This window comes from Rhinolophus ferrumequinum, chromosome 19, assembly GCF_004115265.2.
Source record: "Rhinolophus ferrumequinum isolate MPI-CBG mRhiFer1 chromosome 19, mRhiFer1_v1.p, whole genome shotgun sequence".
In the NCBI taxonomy this organism is placed as follows: domain Eukaryota; kingdom Metazoa; phylum Chordata; class Mammalia; order Chiroptera; family Rhinolophidae; genus Rhinolophus; species Rhinolophus ferrumequinum.
The window spans coordinates 54,626,911-54,647,534 of NC_046302.1; the positions used below are offsets into that span (position 1 = coordinate 54,626,911).

At 40.8% G+C, this 20,624-nt stretch overlaps 1 protein-coding gene across 1 annotated transcript in view; it reads right to left on the reverse strand.

Annotated features, from left to right (window-relative positions):
* RTTN (rotatin) overlaps positions 1 to 20,624 on the reverse strand; it is a 126,160-nt gene that overhangs the window by 12,662 nt on the left and 92,874 nt on the right. The window contains exons 38-44 of the mRNA XM_033087793.1: positions 17,791 to 17,944; positions 15,124 to 15,261; positions 12,493 to 12,710; positions 5,754 to 5,859; positions 4,971 to 5,068; positions 3,750 to 3,827; positions 101 to 227 (exon numbers count right to left, since the gene is read on the reverse strand). Of these exons, the coding sequence (XP_032943684.1) occupies positions 101 to 227; positions 3,750 to 3,827; positions 4,971 to 5,068; positions 5,754 to 5,859; positions 12,493 to 12,710; positions 15,124 to 15,261; positions 17,791 to 17,944 (919 nt within the window). The remainder of the gene's footprint in view (positions 1 to 100; positions 228 to 3,749; positions 3,828 to 4,970; positions 5,069 to 5,753; positions 5,860 to 12,492; positions 12,711 to 15,123; positions 15,262 to 17,790; positions 17,945 to 20,624) is intronic.

A 20,624-nucleotide genomic window follows, 5' to 3' on the forward strand; every position in this document is an offset into this window, starting at 1 on the left:
AAACTACGTGTTCATTTACCCAGTCCGTTTTAACAGCATTACATAAAATTAGCATTTGAGTGGACTATAGGACTGGAAGGCAGCACTGGGTTCTACTTACCGTTGGGAAAATTGGCAGTATAGACGCACAGCAGCTGCAGGGCAGTGTGCATCAGTGAATCATCCATCAGAAGCCACGGCCACAGCGAGTGCAGGACAGGGACGAGGTGGGCTTCCAGGGCTGCCTCCTGCACAGGCAGGAAGGAAGGACAGCCTTAGTCTGACTCCATGAAAATGGAAAATTAGAATCAAAGCCAAAACCATCGTCACAAACACAAGGAGAAAAAACTGAGTTTGTCTTTGTCTGGTCAGTGCGAGCTGCCATCCACCGCCTTGGGCGGCCTGAGCACCTTGCCCAGGTGCCAGGTGAGCCTGGCCAGTGTCACGAAGTCCCTTCCACACAGGGGTGGCCAGGACATACGACTTAGGTAAGAATGTAGAAAACCAGCTTCTGAACATGGAAGTCAAAGCAAGACAGGGCTAGCTCACAAACTGAATACACAGTAAATGCTCTGATATGGTTAAGAAATGGGGTTTTCTGGTTAATTCAAGATCCCCATCAACTCTGAGCTCTCCCCTCCGCCCTCTCTCTCCCTGTGTGTATGTGTGTGTACATATAGCTGGGATATGTGGACAGACAGAAAAAGATCCATCAGAGGTAGATTACTGTTTCTAAATAATTTGAATATAGCAAAACTCAGTCAAAATGTGATATTAAATCAATAAATTCTTAAGTAACTCATAGTCTCTGTTACGCAGATCAGTTACCACGTGGACAATATTACAAATAAAACTGTAACTATCTGCAATAAATGCAGCGATTTTAAATGAACAGTCATTGATAGACAATTTGCAGACCCATGGGCACAGCACACCGGTGGGCCCTGCACGGTTTTATGAAGCATCAATGGCAGAAGAGAATGGAGAGCCCTTCCCCAAGTTCCCCACACTCTCACGAGCCCAGAAGTCATTCCCAGTGTTATTCCCAAAGTCCTTCCCCTGGCCCCCATCTCCGTAAGCTTGGAACACAGCCCTGCGACTGCGGCAGACGGCCTTGCTTCCGGCTCCACAGAGAAGACAGAAATGATGACGTGTGACTTCCTTCTCTCCTCGCCCATTCTGTCCCGAGTTTGCCTGTGTTTCCACCCACTCAGCCTCCCGCCCAGTGGTGAGGGCAGCTGTCCCTCTCGTTGGACACCTGTATGTCCATCTGGGCTCTGGAACACATCCCCGCTCGCCCCTCGGGGAGGCTGGTCTGTCCATTAGTGCTTTTCTTCCTGTCTCTTTAGTAACTAGTCCCCAGCTTGCTCATTTCTGTTTACACTCAAGCCGTTTACAGGTGAGGAGAAACAAACACACAGACTAACTTTCTTTAGTGCTGTGCATCCTAAATTATTAACGCTGCTTTTCAATGACTAAGCTTCTGTAAAGAATACTCTTATTGTTTTCATTTCCCATCCCATATTTAATTGTTGGCTTAAATTTGTTGTCTGCCCTGACAATGCTGGGAAGACCACTCCTATCTTCGCAGTCACCAGACCTTCAGGAACTGTGGCATCTATAAAAGGTCTCGTTTTCTTCACTTCCATGGAGTCCCTCTATCCTGGGTCATCTCCAAACTCTTTCCAGCATTTTCTTCCCGGTGGTTTGATGCCTTCTCTTAAATACGAGTTGTATTTTCCAAGGACCTGACCTAGGCTTTCACTAGATACTCTCTTGGGGAATTTCAACAATAGTCACAGCTACAAACACCATCTATACACTGATAACTCCTACGACGTTTCCCCCAAAATAAGACGTAGCCGATGCATTAGAGCTGATGGCCTGGCTATGTCTTATTTTCGGGGAAACACCGTAATATCCTGTTTCACCCCTTCGAGCCCCAGATCCATGTAATCTACTGACTACCAGCCATTTTCCACCGGGATATCCCAAAGACACTTCACGCTAACGTGCAAGCCCACACATTAGGCTCTCTCATACCTAACGCTCTGCTCTATTAGGCACGCTGGCATTAAACTAGAGCCTGGAAGTTATCCCACATTTCTCTGCCTTCTCCTCCATCTCTCAGATTTACTCTCCCCTCCTCCCGCTTTCCACCTGCCCCGGCTAGGGTCTCCTCGTCTCACGCCTGGACCTCGCTTGCACCACAGTTGCCTACCTCTAACCTTACCCAGCATTCAATTCATTAACTCACAGCCACCAGAATCTTCTCAGTATGAAAACTCCTCAATGTCACACAGACACTGGGATGGTGTGGGTGTGGGTTACTCGGTGACTTTCCACAGAGGGACCAACAGTAAGTAATGGGAGTGCGTCATAAAGCTCAGGTAAGTGGGAGCAGAAAAAGAAATTAAGAATCTTTGCCCCATCAGACTGCATTTATACTCAAGAGTAATCTAAACATTCTTCTTTGGATTTACTCCTTATCAACAACTTGGAAATGCAGAAATGCTTTGACTGATTGAGAGATTACACTTTTATAGACATCTCATGTGTTACAAACGTGAACACTACATTTATAACCAGTACCCAAGGTAGCATCTCATAAACCTAGAGAAGCAGATCCTACCTAGAAAGTGTTCCAGTTAGCTGTATTATTTAATAAAAGCTTAAAAATAAATAAATAAAATATTGTGGGTTTAAAAAAAAAACAGTGTTCCAGAGTATTCCCTGAGTAAGGTGTCATGGAAGAATATTAACTGTATCCACTCACAAGGATACTATCTAGCATAAGGGATCGTAAATTTAGTAAATGATAAAATATTATGAGTAAAAGTTCATACATGGGGAATTTTAATGAAATGTATAAACACTTAATTCCCATTAAACTGTTTTGAAATATAAATTGTTAGTCATATGTCTTGCACAAATCATTTAACACAGTTTAAAGAATATGTGTTCAAGATATTTATTTGCAGAGACAGTACATTTTTTTCCAGTTTTATCACAAGTAAAAGCAAAAAATGCAAGAATTTTTTTTACAGCAAGCTTTTATCATTTCTCTTTGTCTTACTCATTTTCTACATTATTTGTGTAAAAATCAGTGCTTCGAAAGTGTTGTAATACTGTGACAAGCAGATCAAAGTGTTTCAGACGTTATATCCTGTATAATGGTGTTAACGCAGTGCTTTAAATGACGACATCAAATCTCACAGACAACGCAAAACACGTCCGTGGTTTCCAGGCAGAGGGGCTGAGCGCAGGGGCCCCAGGAGCGGGCAGAGCTAGAAGTGGAGCCTGGCTCCCTGAGATGGGCGGGGCCACCCTCGGCAAGAACGGAGGGTACTCTGACACACTTGAATTATTTCCTTATGGACACAGACACCTGTACTTACCCCCGTGGACAGCTGTCTGACAACCACCTCTGAAAACACCCTGCCTCAAAAGACATGCACAGCCATCCATTCCATCTTTGTAAAAAAGCTGAAGAGCAGAAAGAGGCTCAAGAATGCTTGAGCTGCCCAAAGTCAGTTTCAGGGACAAAGCTAACATGCTGACTGAAACAAGAAATGGCACCAGTGTTGAAGAATAACTAGATTAAGTGCACTGATTTTGAGAATTAACACTGAGTGTGAGGAACAATCAACTGTGCATCTAAAACAAACTCCAAAGAGTTTTCCATTTTCCCTCCTGCATTATCTCACATGGAAATTAAAGTGCTCAGTGCCAGCACCGCTGTCAACATTTGGAGAAGGAACTCTACTTACCTTACATTCTTCGTTTTGATAAAGACAGTTTCTTAGAAGCTGCATGGCAATGCTTAACTCTTTAATAAAACCATCCTCCTGTTTAAACAAAAAGCAGGTGAAAGACATGAACACATGGCATATCCCACTTTTTACAGACAGTAGTTCCTTTCCTCTGGGCTCCATGACAGTGAGCCATGCTCTCTGCGCCTGGACAGCGTAACTGGGAGTGGACTGACAAGCTAATGATCTTTGAAAGATGAGCATATCTCAAGAAGCGCAGCCACCGCGAAAAAGCTATCTCTGTTCTATCAAGCATGGAGGAACTGAGATATATTACAAGCTCCATGTTTCATCTCTATAAAGTGAGGCAGGTGCTGACTGTTTTTCAATCACATCAGGAGCTGCTCACTTTCTCAGTGATGAAGGGCCTTTGCTAAGAGAAGAAAAGAGGCAAGAAAAGAAACTGAATAACACGTGACCCCCTGCGTCAATGAAATTATTAATATGGCTTTTTCTTGGTTGCTAATCAAATGCAGCAGAAACTAGTTATGGCACAGATCACTGCTCCACGGCCTGTGCTATGTACATAGAAACACGCACGCACATTCATTTTCCCAGTAAGCCTGTGTGGCGGGTCTTTTTAACCATAGTTACTATTGTTAACCACTGCTTTACATAAAAACTGTGTTATTTACAGTTTCCATGAACATGCAGTTTGAACATGAGTCCAGCAGACTCAATGCTAGAAAGAGACATTCAGAAGTCACAGAAGGAAAGAATCAACCATCCAGCTCTGGGCAAATACTGGCTTTATGAATTACCAGTTAAAGGACTGCATTGTCCTGAGTGTGTGTGAGATAATAAACACAAGATGTTTACAGCAGCACTTGACATGGAGAAAACAGTACTTTCTCTCATTCCTGGTGCACCTCTGCTCACTTTGGAAGCCTTTCCTTTGGCAGCATACAAAATTTATGATGCACACTCCAGAATGTTTATTAACAACAACATGCAATATACAAATTTCATTTAAAGTTATTCACGGGAGAACTAAGACACACCCATACAACCCCGAATCCCAAACCTGCTAATGCGGAAATCCTATTAACTTCTCTGGCTGCCTTTCTTCTAAATCAGGCCCTCGTGTCAACCCCACAGCGGTCGTTCACAAGCGTGCGGACATGAGAGCGACGACCTGGGAGTGGCCCTCCGTCCGTCCCAGAAGTCCCTTTTGCTCACCTTCTTCCTGAGCACGGCCTTCCCAGGCCGCAGAGTGTCCAGGCTCAGCTGTGCGTTAACGTGCTTCATCCGCTCCATGCAGCTGTCTATCAGGGCCGCTAAGAAGCAACACCAACACAATCAAAGGAAACTCCGTCTCCAAGTCAGTTCAAACCACATGCAGCGATCACACTCTCAAAAAAATGTTTTACATTTCTGACCAACTTCATTTTCGTATTTTTGGTGAGATTAACGAACTGGAGGAAAAAACTGTACGAGAACCAAAAATGCTAAAACCTACTTGTTTTCAGGTTCGTACAATCCTCCCAACATCTAAGTTACATTCTGAGGCACGCACAGTTTGGAGGAGCAAATCACAACTGAAATTAATGGACCTGACGTTGCTGTGACTCTGATTCCAGATGAGAAATTGTAACACTTTATGGGGGAAATTTATATAAATATAGGATCACCTATTGTTATTACTATCAAAAGTATGTTCTTTTTCAGGTGTGCCACATGTGCACGTGGTTATGAAGATTTAATTATTATAGAATTAAGTGATGTGTTTTTAAGCCTCTATAACATTTAGATACACATTCTCTAGAGCAGCAATCATGGCACAAAAATAATCTACATGTGTTCTTTTTATTTTAGAAGTAATACACGTTTGACTATTTTTAGCGACCCTGAGAGTATAAGCTTTTTTACATTTTGAGTCCAAAGAAAACTAAAATGAACGAGCATAGACCTGAACTGAAAATAGACCACAAAAGCATCTGACGCATCCGTCGTGTGGCTCACCTTCCAAAGCGAGTTTCTGGGCTCTTCTACTGACCGCCAGGAGTGACAGCAGTGCATTCGCAGCGACTCTTTTCAGAGTGTCTCTGCCGGATTTTCCTTCATAGCTCTGCAAAGAAAACATATCAAACTGCCTTGAAGGAAAGCTTACTCGGAGCAAGAGTGTTGTGAATAAGAGATGTGTTCTATTTAAAAGGTATTGCTAGGTTTAGACTAGTCCATGGAACCCACTGGAATCTGGTCAATCATTCAGATTTAAGAATGCTCTGTGTGGATAAGACTGACTAAGAAACTTACAATATAGCTAAGACCAACAATCAGTCTCAAAGACTCATCATCTAAAGAAAAAAGCTACATTTTAGTGTAACACAGAACAAGTTCCTGCACTTACTCAAACTGACCAGAGAATATACATACACATATTTAATTTATTTTAAAGGTTCCTTGGCAAACTGCTAAGCAGGAGAACCGTCGTCAAATTCCTCCTTTCTTCTTCCTGAGACACATTCCCCTCCCTTGGTTTCCAACCAATGTACCCCTGTACCTCAGGTGATTTGGTTCTGTCCGTCTTTCATTTCTGTAGTAACACTTACCTGTCGTGCGATACATTTTTCAAAAAAGCATTATTTCTTAATTTTTTACTTTAACGTAAATGAAAAATTACTTGTAATTTTGAAAATACTAATATATTTTGATATATTTCCTTTATGCATTTGAATGTATGAGTTTAAAATTTTTTTCATTATAAAAAATTCCAAATATGTTATGGGAGCAAAGAAAACAGAGTAACAAACCTCCATACTGCCTTTTTAAATATTTTTGGCTGAAGTATTTCAAAGTGGCACACTCCAGTATATATAACCATAAAGCCAACATCATGCTTAACATAATTAACAAAATTCCTGGTATTAACTAATATCCAGTCCAAATTCAGATTTTCTCTTTCGCTCAGAAATGTTCTCTCACAATTGGTGCATTGGAACCAGGACCCAGGGAAACCCTGACATCATAGCTGCCTGTCTTATCTCCCCCAGACAGTAAAGGGAGGTTTTCTGAAAACTCTCTGAAAAGCGGTTAGATAACTAGATTCTGCCCACCACCCACCAAGCTCTGTGCCGCCAAGACACTCTTCCTCCTCAACCCTTAAAATGACGGGAGGTTCAGTCTCTGAAGAGGATGAGTTAGAAGGAGTCTATGCTGGCAGAGGTCAAGCTCATTTGTGGGTGAGGGATTCTACTGAAAACAGGAAAGATTAAGTGAAATTGTGCAAATTAAATCCTAATACCCCAGCTCTCTTCTCCTACTTTGCTGCAAAACACTTGACAGGAGGGTTTTCACCTCCATTCAGGAGGTTGGGAAATTCTTCTCTAGGGAATCCGAGAAGCTCAAGGAGGCAGTCATAGAATGACCCAGTACAGCTGACGGGTGACCAGTTCCACTCATGCTCAGTTTCCAACCTGCTGTGAGTCTCCCAGTTTTGAATACAGCAGTCATCCAAGGTGACCAGAACCTGAGAGAAGCCCCTAACCAGAAAACAGAAACAAAAATAGAGGGGAAAAAAGAAAAGAGAGACTCTCTAGGAAGAAGCAAAACTAACAGGACTTGCAAACATACACAGCACACAAAGTGGAGGAAATGTCAGGTAATTACGGTGGAAAGAGCCCAGCACAAGGGATAAAAAACACCCATTCTACACCTAGACACTTCATCAGGAACGTGTACAACATTAGAGACCAAAAAAAGATTCTGAAAACTTCCAGGAGAGAGAAACCAGGGATCGTGACGGTGTCAGAATTCTCTGCAGTAACCAGAGAAGTGAAAGGGAATAGACAATGCCTTCTAAATTCTGAAGTGAATGATCTCCAGTCTAGAATGCTCACTTGACCCAACTCTAAAATGTGAGGGTAGATGAGGATGCTCAGACGTCGACATCTCAAAAAAGCCTCCTCTGCAGGCCTTGGAAGCTGCTGGAGGACGGACTCTACCAAAAGGGAGACATGGGACATGGGACACAGAGACTGCACAAAACAGTAGAGACTAAAGGGACTCCCCAGGAAAAAGGTGAACGGGACCCCGGGACGACACCGGGCACCAAGCAGTCAGAAGGAACTGGGAGAGTTCTTCCGGGAGATGAGCTGATATAAGTTCTGACATTTCTAAATAAACTGAGAGAACATTCGATTGCTGGCAAAGAACATGAGCTTAGAAAAAGAAACGTAAACATTGCAACGCGGTTCAATTGTGTATATTGTTTTCATGGATTTAACACCACATGCTGTGCAATCTCTGGTCAACGTGAAGATACATAACATTAAGGCAATAAGAAGAAAGCCATTGTGGTTGGGTAGGTGGCTGGGGGTGGAACGATGGTTACAGTCTCATTTTCCACAGTAGGAAATCAACAGATCATGTCCAAAACTGAGTAACCCAGCTAGAGAAACACAAGTACGTTATCTGGAGACAGGGAAAGGAAACTGGTAAACAATAAGCTCAAAGAGGTGTAAGGAGTAGCCTCTGAGAAGAGGAAAATGAGAAAGTACCCTACTTTGGCTAACAAAACTTATAAAACTGTATACATGGTAAACCTGACATGAAAGCCCCAAACTAAAAACAAACAAACAAGAAATGAACAGGACTGACCTACAGTAAATCCACACACTTTTCAACATATGCTGAAGGTCAAGGCATAGGATTTAATTCCTATGGTTTTCCACCTAGCATGTAGCACAGACTGAAAATTAGGTCGGAGCGTCAGTGCAGAGCAGGCGCTGTGCAGCCAGTGGGAGCAGCCTGGAGGCAGGACGTGGAGGCTAAGATCCCACGACGTATTAACAGCTGAAGTCACAGACCACTAGCTACTGGAGGATGCACCAAGAAAATACATCCAGAGGATACAGAGCAAGAAACAATATGTCTTTGTGTTAACCATAGGTAGAAAGAAAATAAGAAGACTCAATGTAATTTAAATGTTAGGCTCTTTAATCCAATCCCGTCTGTACACTAAGGGATCTTGGAATTCTAGGTCAAGACTTTCTGCTTTCTTTCCAAAAGGTACTAAGATAAAGAAGAGGCTCTTTAATTACAGCAAACATTCATTAACACAGCAGTAGCTCAAGTACATACGCCTTATCTCTAACAGATTTACTCTTGAAATTTTACCACTCACTGAACACTAATGCAAAATATACCTCCTAAATTGGGACATAAGAGTTTGTTTCCTTGCATTACTGTCCTTAGATATTAGAGCAAATATAAAGAGTAAAAATCCAACATCTCAGTTACAGACAAAACTCATCAGGATCGTGTTAATCTTGTTATCTCTACGTATTTGCAAATGAAACGTATTGAGTATCTCACTAGGGAAGGCAAAATCACCATTAAGTCAAGTGTGTTCAGTATTTTTGGTCAAAACACAGCTAATAGTTTCTTAGAGAATACTCAAATCCTGTAAAACTGAATTATGAACAAATAAAACTATACATTATTTAAGATATAACTATCAAAAGCAAACTTTGAACACGTATCCCCAATAGGATACGCTGTAAAGCAGCCATTGAAAAGATTCTCTGCCAAGACAGCTTAGTTGAAGTTATAGTACAATAATTGATTAGGAGATGGGAGAATTTTGGAGCCAGCCGAAGCTTAGCAATAATGCCATGCGGACCTCTCATTTTTGCATTCTGAAGAACTGAATCAGAAGAAGTTAAGTGATATGTCTGGGGTCACACATCCACCATGTTTTAGCACATTTTACAGAGGATTTAAATATTCCTTTGAAGGGCACCAGTTTTGGAATACTACCTCTTCTGCTAATTTCAAGACTGTAGTTTACTTTGCTTCGCATAACACCTGGCACTCCTCATAGCCCTCATGGACGTATATTAAGAAACACAATGTGTGGCTCTTTAATGTAGTCTAATAATATTTTAATTCACATATCACGTTTATACAGGGCAGAGCAAAGAAAACACAGTGTTTGCAGTCAAATAAGCTCATTAGTGAGTATCCCATTTTCCGTCAGGCATACATTTCCTCCCAAGTGTGTCACAGGTCCGATTCCCATCTTTACTTTCTTTGCCTTAAACTCGCCTGTGCCCTTCTAACAAACATCGTATGTCCGTAGTCTCCTATTTCCATGAACAAGAAGAGTATGATTTATTAGGAAACGCAGTATAAATAATTGGTTAACGTGTCCATATTCACACAGAATACTTTCTATCTTTTGCAATTTGGAATAAATGAAGAGGAAAATTAGCTAGTCATTAGGAAAATCACGGAGATACCCTGTGGCTCATTTTCCTGGGCCAAGGAAGGTAACAGAGAAAGATTATAGACAATAACTTTTATAATAAATAATATTGTAAACTATTAGGGAAAAATAAGGGCAAGGTAAATATAGCAAAATCCGGTGGCAGTTTTTCCTACATACACTATTTTAATCTGGTTCGTCATCCCTACATGGACCCACATTTACCTCAAATTGAACTGTCGTTCCTTGAAACACAGCACCACTGACAAGCAAGATAAAACAGGAGGGAAATCAGATACGTGGCTTGGCCTGAGCAGAGGGAGGCCTGGAAACTTCACGAGGTCCAGAACTGGCTGCAGGAACCATGGCCATAGCTGTGGTCTGGCTCCCAGAGCTGCTGGGCATTCTGGCCCAGGAGGGGAGGGGGCAGGCACCGGCCTCCCTGAGGGAAGGAAATGGGTGGGGGCTCCACGGTTCATTTAAGTTTCCTGAAGAGAAAAGCACCAGGAGAGCCAAGGCCCCTCCCAGAAGAAAAGCCTTCCACCGGAGCCAACTAGGAATTGAGTAACGCTCTGGATTGAGGCTGCAGGAGGGCTTTTCAAAGGTGTGCATTTGAGTTTTCTTCCTATAGTATTCCTTCAAGGGTAAAACAGGCCTCAGTGAACCACTGGGGGAACAAAGCCTGATGTTCTGAGGGTGAACGAGAACATGGGACAGTGTCCAGTTTGGGCACTGAACTAGGAAAAGCTCAGTGAATGAGAAAAGGGTGGTAGCTACTGGGAAGCTCGGGCCTCCCAAGATGTGACTTCGAGAAATGCTTTGAGGACTTTTTTCCCTACAGATCCAGCTTCTGCAGGAGCTGCTGGAGACAGAGGAGAAAATGACGGGGACGCCTTATCAGTGCTGGGAAAGCAACTACCATCTGTTGGGCAGGCAGGCAACAGTGCCCTGGGAACCCTGTGCCCGCTTGCTCAGGCAGGTTTGAGTGGCCCGGAGAGCTGTCCTGGCCTCCACCAGCCGTGTCTGCATGCCAGCATCATAAGGGCTGCTGGGCAAACGCACAAAGGGTCAGGTCAGAAAGAGGTCAGAAAAAAATAAGTTAGAGCCGCGAGTCTCACAGGCAGAAAAGGGCAAAAATCCCCAAATCCTGAGCAGCAAAGTGACAGTTACAAGTCAGCAGCCAGGAAGAACGTTGTCTGTAAAATGCAGAAACAAAATCCTTCAATGTACAAGCCTACCACTTTCCACCTTTCAGTGAGAAGACAAAAATCAGGAAGCCATATGATTATTAAAAAGGAGGATTGTGAATGTTGAAAAAAATCTAGTAGGGGCGGACAGGTGGCTCAGTTGGTTAGAGTGCAAGCTCTGGGCAACAGGGCTGCAGGTTTGATTCTCACATGGGCTAGTGAGCTGCGCCCTCCACAACTAGAATGAAGTCAATGAGCTGCCGCTGAGCTCCCAGGTGGCCAGATGGCTCAGTTGTTGGAGAGCCTGCTCTCAACCACAAGGTTGCCAGTTCAGCTCCTTGACTCCCACAAGGGATGGTGGGCTGCACCCCCTGCAACTAACAATGACAGCTGGACCTGGAGCTGAGCTGCACCCTACACAACCAAGACTGAAAGGACAACAACTTGACTTGGAAAAGTCCCAGAAGTACACACTGTTCCCCAATAAAGTCCTGTTCCCCTTCCCCAATAAAATCTTTAAAAAAAAAAAAAAATGAAAGAAAGAAAATCTAGTAATATTCCTATTTGTAAAAAATAATTCTGTAACTTAGGAAACTCTTCTGTGTTTTTTTTTATTATTGTTAATCTAGTTATGAAATAACAATACTTTAGTGATTTCAGAATGTTTTTTGATGAAACAAAAATCTTGGTTCATATTTTAGGAGTGAAAAAAATAAGTTAGATAAAATAGGCCTCAGGGCTTGGAAAGGGGACATTTTCTCACAAATGTGACAATGCAGGTCTGCCTACCTCTATATACATAATCACCTTAAATATAGGTAGCTTGTTTCTATAAATTAAATGTCACTGAGGTGAACACATTTTCAAAGATGTAAACTGTCTTTAAAATGGCAGTAAATTATTAATTATACCTGCATTCCTGAAATCCACCCAATTTGGTCATGATATGACACACTATTTTGATAAACTGATGGACTTAGATTACTAATATTTAATTTTGAATTTTTACATCATATTCTGGTCAACATCAGAGGGATAAGACGGGGGAGGAGATGGCTTATTTAACTTGACATACTCTTCTAGTATGTAAATGGTCAAAACGAGCATTATTTTTTAATTCAAATGATTGAAAAAAATTTTTTACAAGATCAACACTGTCAATTCAGACATGTAGTAAAGAGACCTTATAAGCCTGTTTCCTTGACGTTTACTTCATAATTTGTGAAACAATATGGACAATATGGAGTGTAAAAAAAAAAAAAAAGACCAACACTGAAAGTTTTAAAAAAATCAAGAAATCACATACCTGAATAATTACTTCATTAAATCGTTCTAGAGATTTCTGATTTTCCTGCGTTTTATCAAGAAGTGAAGCTATTGTTGGACTGTGACATAAATTCGTTTTATCCTTATCCCGCAGACACCTTTTTGCTTCTTCAGTCAAGAGAATAGACAGGAACTGCAGGCTGGCAGTATACAGGGAGGGGCACGTGGTAGACAGCCCCACACAACTGCAGAACATATCTAGAAGAGGAAGAATTCCATATGTAAATGTTGGAAAGTTTCCTCAAAATAATAGCAGTGGTTCAATTATCACAAGAATAACCTCCAGTTTAAAGGTAATTTAAACCGTACTAAGACAACATACTGAATGAAGGAATCTATTTCATTTTCCTTTTTATATGAGTTCTTTTATATATGAATAGGGATGTGTGTGTGTGTGTGTGTGCACACAACATGTACAAATGCACATATACACGATATCTATTGGCTAAGACTCAAAACAAGAGGATTATGTATAGATGAGCATTGATCCCTCTGGGATCTACTGGGATCTACAAAGTCTCTAGAGTTTTCAACTTCTTAATTTTTATTTCAGTGCCAATCTAAAAAATAGTAATGTAACTATAGTCTGGATTACCTAAATTACCACCTTGTAAGTGTGATTGTGTCTCTGCTTCAAACAAAGTGATGGCAAACTACTGAAAACGGGGCTTAGTGTGCAGTGTCGGCACGCTGGGGAACAATGGCGTTATGGCAGCTCCGAGACGGAGAGCGAGTGGTGATGAACCGAACTGCAAATATAACCGAGCGGGAAGAACAGGCAAACCAGTATAAAAGAATCTGCACTGAATCACTCATTCATTTCCTGTTGTGAGCACTGATCTCAGTGAATCAAAAGAACATTTGCTGCATTACATTAATTTTATTAATTTGATAGCACTGGTTTGTAATTTTGTTGTTTTATTTTTATATTATTTTGGATTCATACTTGTGTTAGAGTTATAACCAGAAAGTTTCTGCCTAGATTTAGGTTATAGAAATTCTTATGTTCTTAAGTAATGGAAGAAAAATAATTTAGTCAGCATGGGGTTTCAGGAGAATTATGTTCATTTAAATGTCTAAATATTAGTCAAGTTTGAGAAAATATTGTTATAGATAACGTAAGTTACAGAGTGAGCTTATGATATTTTAGACGTGTATGGGGATGAAAAATAAGAAAAACAAAAAACAAGTAACTCCATGGCAAGGAATATCAATGATCATTTTTATTAGTTATGTTTTCATTAACATGACTATTATCAAAGCTAACTGCTTATGTAGTAGATTATTTTTGATTGGCACCATTATTATATAAACTGTGTGCGTGTTGTATAGATTTTGAATTTAATATGTCTTTATTTCATCACTAGGAAAATAGTGTTGGGTCAACAGGTTTAACTCAGGGGTCAACACCCTTTTCCTGCAAAGAGCCAAAGAGTAAATAAATACTTTATGCTTTGTGGGTCACAGGCCTGTGACATGATGGCAGCCCTGGGCAGTAAGTAAATGAATCAGTGTGGTCACGTTCCAGTAAAACTGGGTTTACCAAAACAGGCAGTGACCAAGGGTGACCGGTTGGCTGAGGTGCCCCATGAGTCCCATAAAGCATCTGGCTTCGCAAGACTAGCCCTCCCCAACATGATGCAAGAAGGAAATCTCAATTTCAATCACTCAGTCAATCTCTTTCCATTTTAATCTCTTTTAACAAAATAATGATCTCTAAACGGATATATTTCCCCTTAGAATAAACTCAGAACTCCTATATCCAGCCACCTAACAATTGTTTCTTGTTCAACCTGTGATTTCCCCATAAATCTTACTTCATAACTCGCACTCTGGTTATAAGGTATATCATACATCTAATTTACAGAATGACCAAATGATAAAATAAAATTGGGAAAAAGTCAACTGAATAGTGAATTAGTGAAACTTAAAAAACTCAATTCTGAATACATTTAAACTGGTTATTTTAAAAAAGTAACAAACTTTTTTTATAAACATTACTTTAAAAAAAGGCTTTTTGCTATGCTAAAATTTAGAAGAAGCTATGAAAAATTAAAGACACTTAAAAAATCATGTTACAAAATAATCATTTGTTTATTCTAGCAGGCAACTAGTACATGGAAAACATACAAATCATTAACTACACTGTACTCATTTCTGTGCTATAGGAAGATCCCCATGTCTTGAGACAAGACACTATTTTGACTGTAACCTCCCATGTCATCGTGTACACAGGCTCCGACATATGCGGATTCACCCACTCGCAGTAAGCGCATACCTGGGAAGAAAGAGACTGGTTTCTACACCAACAGAAGAAAATCGACCTCCTTGCTTCATAATCATGTCATACGCATCATCATTACACCACAGGCTTCTCTTACCTGTTTTTATGGTATCTTGAAATGGGTTTCAATTTTTCAAAACCACTTTTTGGGCTCCTCAAGTGCACTGCAAAATCTCAGAGCAAGTACCTGGTTTCTCTTTTATATGCCATACCATAAATATTTAATTTTAGAGAATATATCCTATCTAAAATCATAAATAATGCTTATCTTAACTTTTATTTTTTATTAGCAGACAAACCCCGAGCCTGGCGAAAGAATCTTCTTACCAATCACTGCCACCCAGTGCTTGGCCAGGCCCATCGTAATCGACGGGAGAGAGGCAGTACCAGCTTTCCTCAGGAGTGTGGCCAGAAGGTTAAATAAGTGTGTCCACGTCTGATAAAATGCCGATATTAACTCTACATCTATAAAATGAATCAAAACATTTCAAGTTATTAACACAAAGAAGAAAAAGAGCCTTTTAAAATACAAAACTCACCAGACATTTCATTACACTTAAAATAAGAAGCATGTACTCATCAAATGAACATAAATGTTTTTAGCATAATCCAAAATTTACTTCAATTACTTTTCCATTGCTTCTTAAAGAAATCTCCCCTCCACCCTCCTTTAGACAAATAAATACACATTCATACATCCTCTTCTTATTAAATCATATTCAACAACAAACAGAAAGTGTGACAAACTGAATGTTAAGCCATAACTTCAGAATTACATGTTGTAAACCATTTATAAACCATTGTAAAAACAAGTCACTGTTAGTGTGACTTCTATAAAAGTCAAGTTTCTCCTGTTTTCTTTATCCCTTCTAGCAACTTTGAGCAGGGATGAGAGAGTTAAACACACTGTGCCCTGGTCATGGCAGAAGAGAATTTCCTTAAAGAACCAAGAAGAGTATTGCCTCATAAGGGAAACTGATACAAAAGAGGATTCTGCAGCTCTGCCCAGGGCTGAAGATGCAGCCATTACCCTTCTAGGATACGAACAGCTTTGCCCTTCTCTGTGGTTGGCCAACAGGAGCTGAGGGCACTCGCAGTCTTAGGACTGCCCTCTACGTCCACATCTGCCAGCTTTTGTCAAACTCCATCACCACGCAGAAGACCAAAGACTCACCTCCAAGTTCGTCAGCACCTACGAGGCACCTGAAAACAGTCCCTTCCAGGGAGCTTGGATTATAACAGTTCTCGATGTTTCTCAGCCATTTTGTTATTATCGGCTCCGTAAGTCTTTTAGACATGTTTTCTCATCCCCAGCCCCATGAAATGTTAATTCCACAGATATCGTGTATCTGTTTATGTACTACCTATATATCTGTACTTTACATGTAAAAACAGTAAGTATAAAGCTTACTGATTATATACAATACAGGCATAAGAGGGCCAAATAAAATATTTAAGTTGGAAGTTAAATTAAAAATTCAAAAGCTATTAACATTTAACTTTATAACTGTGCTTGCTGAATAACTTCTAATGTAATTTATTCATATACATTAAAATGTAGCAAATTATATATGGAAATTGCAAGTCATATAAATATATATATTAGAAATATAATCAATTTTTTATAAAATTATTCAAAACTTTTATTTTTCCAAAGAAAAAAATAATTTCTTAAAAAATATTTCAGTGAACTCTTAACTTCTGCTAGATACGAGAAAATAACTTTGAACCACTTATAGATATACATTCAGACATCACAGTTTTCTTATCAGCACTTGACATGATTAATGATGAGTTAAATGCTTTTACATAATTAAATAATAAAATATACACTACTTTTGTATGTGGCTTTAATTCTCAAAGCCCAAGTCACACACAAAAGCAACAGAATCAATAAAAACATCCGCAAGGCAGTCAATGGCCAAGAAGTACAGGCCACTCTTGCCATGTGGCTCTGGGATCAAGCATTGACTCAAAAGTCCTCCAGTGACAGCCATCAAACTTTTAGCACTGATCTTGCACATTTCTTGTGTACCTTCCATGGGTGCGATGTCAATGCTTGTCCAGTGATAACCAAGAAAACCCAACAAGAGAAATTAAGTGCTAAGGAATAAGATGCCATTGGGTAGAGCTGCGCTTTGGGGGGCCACAGACCATTGCAACAGCTAGGATATTGTCCCCTGCCCCTTTCCCCCAAGAGTCAATTTCTGCTCCTTGGGGGGTGCTATCCCCCTGGTAGAGAATGCTTGGCCTAACCTAACCTAAGTAGCTCAATTAGGACATCACTGCTGCTTATAAAATCTCCCAGTAAAGAATTCCTGTGCTTCTATTATAGCACTGGGATAATTTGTAACACTGATGAGACACTGACGACCGGCGTTGCTGAGCATCATAAAACATTTCACTTACCAGGCCTAAAACCAAGCAAATCCATAACATTCAAAGGACTACATAAGAGTGAACTGACAGGCAAAGAGAATTACCAAATGATCAACTACTTCATTGTAAACTATTTTAGACAATTGTAATATGTTAATCTTGATAAAAATCCCACATTGTTTCTACTACTAAGCACTATATTCAACTTTTCATCAGTTTATCTTTCAATAATTTCAGACCTTAGGAAATCTTTGATATTATATGCTAGATTTGCTTACCCTTGTTATTGCAAATGAGTTACTAGCACGTCATCTGGCCTTAGCCAGAGTTTATAAGAATGGTTAACACCTAAACCTCATTGTACATTCTAACACCGCACGAAGAACTTCACCCTCATTTAAGCTGACAGCACAGGGGATGGTCTTTCATGATACTACACACTAACCTCAAATGGTCTCCTGGAACCACTTATAAAATACACTATAAAACATTCCAAAATATTGGCAAAGAACACGAATGTAAAACATAACCCTGAAGTGAATGTCTGGTGCAAAGTAAGATTTTTCTTCCTCAGTATTATTTACTTCCACCCTAAACTAAAATAGTAAAGCTTACCTAATAGATCTTTGGTGCATATGGTGAGAAGTCCAATGATGTTTGTGGTGAGAGGTTTCAGAAGCTCGTCCTGCATCACAAGGTCAGGATCTACCAACAAACACGACTGCAGAAGCCGGAACAAGGAGCACAGGTATTCAAGGAGAAAAGACACCTATTGGGAGAAGGAGAAAAGGAAAACAGATGTATCATTGGAAAAGGCCATCTCAGTGACAAAGGATTTTACTTTTCTATGCATTATAATCACTCACTCCTTTGTCACTTAATAAAAAAAAATAACAAAACATTAATTGTAATTTTTAAAGACCAAATGAATGCATAGGAAAAAAAGCATTATTTTTCTTATAAGCGTGTCATTAATGGCCACATAAACACCACCAAGTATAATATTAATAATACCAAAGCAAGGAATATTTTCAAAGCCAAATTTTGAATTTATTCAGAGAAAGAAAGACTTATAAAGGCTTATAAATATAATTTTTCAAATAGCTATATTGTGGAATCCATATTCTGGAAGAAGCAGAAAAGGGCATTCCAAAGCCATAAAGCCTACAATTTTGTAAAGAAAGGAAGAAAGGTTACAAAACACTCTTCCAAGTGCACAGTGGGTGGTGGGGGAAGCTGGCCTAACAGCCTCATTATTGCTACAAATAAAATGCAAATTGTTCCACATTTGCCCTCAACTATCCTTCAGCATAAAAATACTACTCTTAATTATAAAAGAAAAAAATCCGTCTTCCCCACTATTGCCAATAAAACCAACTCTTGACACTAATATTATAACAAGTATTAACTGGCACAAGTACGTAAAAAAGATAATTCCCTGGATAATAAAGAAAAAGCTGTGATTTATCCATTATCTTCAGGCAATAAGAGAGTCCATAAAATCCAATTTAGGGAGATATTCTAAACCCTCTCCTTCTATGTACACCCATGTGTATACACACACACACACACACACACACACACACACACACACATTTTTCCTCCCATCGTATTCTTCTGCAGTGCTGCGAGTCAGGGGCTGTTATGAATTCACGGAGGGATATGCGCCTCTAACATAAGTGGCCTCAGACTATTTCAAAATATAGTTCTGTACTACTTCCCCGAATGCATCTGTCTCCCCCTTCATTTAATCTGCCCAATTAAATTACATAAATGTGCAGATGGCTTTACACGTCTCCTCTTAGGTAAAATGTGAAACTTAGTTTCCTTACTGCTGTGAAGTCTTCTGTGATCCCTGCATATCCTACACTATTGAACTTACAGCAAGTCTGATCTCGGGATGTATGAAGTGCTACCATAAATATATTAACCATGGAAAGTGAGAGCCAATAAGGAGCATCAGAGAGACAAAACCGCGGAATTGTTAAAGATTCTTTTGTAAATTACCATATTGAAGATTTAATAAAATATTGATACAGTTCACAAAGGAGCTCTTTATGTCTGAAACGCTTTCGTGAGAAAAACAGATCCCTAACCAACCACACACTGCAGCACACACGAACCCTGGCTGACAGTTAAGTCACCACCGTGAGGAGTTCTGCCTACACACTCTGCCCAAGCCACCCACACCTGTTTCCTCCCTCTTCAGGTCTCCGTTCAAATCTCAGCTTCACGAGGCCTTTTCTGAACACCCCATCACAAATAAACAAGCGCTCCCACTTCTACCCCTCCTCATTTATTGTTTTCCACACCACCTGTCACCATCTAATCAAACACTTCACATTTTAATGACCGTTAACTGTCTCCGGCACCTACGACACCGACGTCATGTGGGGGGCGTGGGGGGTGTTTGCTTTGCTCAGATGCACTAGCACCGACAACACCATCTGGCAAAACAGACGTTCCAGAATTTTTCTGGAATGAATGAATGATCTCGTGTAAGGAAAAATAGCCAAGAAGCAATTAGGCTACATAAAACCAGGTAGTGAAGAGTGGGTTCTGGAACCAATCTGTGTGGGCTGGAATCCTGGACCTGCCTCTTACTGTGTGAGCAGCCCTGGACAAGTTACTCACCTCTGGACTCCAGTCATTTCCTTTGTAAAATGAGGCCGCGAACGGCACTTCATGTGACTGTCTTGAGGCTTCCATGAATTCATACAAACAAGCACCCCGTAAATGTTTACTGCTGTTCCTCTTCATCATCCCACGAGCACTGAATGAGCCCCTGCCCCCGGCCTGGCACTGCGCTCCACACTCGGATGCTATGGCCAGGCCCTGCCTGCACGGCGCCCAGCGTGCCCTCTGACCTCCCCTCCCCTCACGGACTCTGCTCCAGCCACTCTGACCTCCCTGCTGTCTCTCACAAAGGCCAAATAGACCCCAATCCCAGGCCCTGCTACGGCGGATAGGACCAGCTTCCTCACTTCTTCAGGTCACAGGTCACTGTCTGAAAGGCCCCCTTCTTATGCGGAAAAACCCTACCCTCCCAACACTGACGTCACTTCCTGTCCCCGCTTTAGTTTCTCTCTATCTAAGATGTCATCAGGCATATATGGATTTGCTCATGGTCTGCTCTCCCAACTTGAGGGAAGGATCTTAGCTTTATTCCCTTAGGGAAGACCCAGGTATACGGTGGGGCCTTGATAACGACTGTTGGCTGGACAGACAGGAAAATGGAGGGCATCACCGTCATGCAATAAGCACAGTCACCAATGAGAACACTGCACTGGGACACCTGCTTCGACGATGACCGCACAGTATCCCCCAGCCTTGTAAGAGGGGGTCTCCCTTATTCAGAGAGCTCAAAGAAGTCATCACCAAGCAAGAGATACTGGTCTAGTCCACCTTTAATTAGCACCCCAAATAAATCTTGTAGCCCTTCTTAAAAT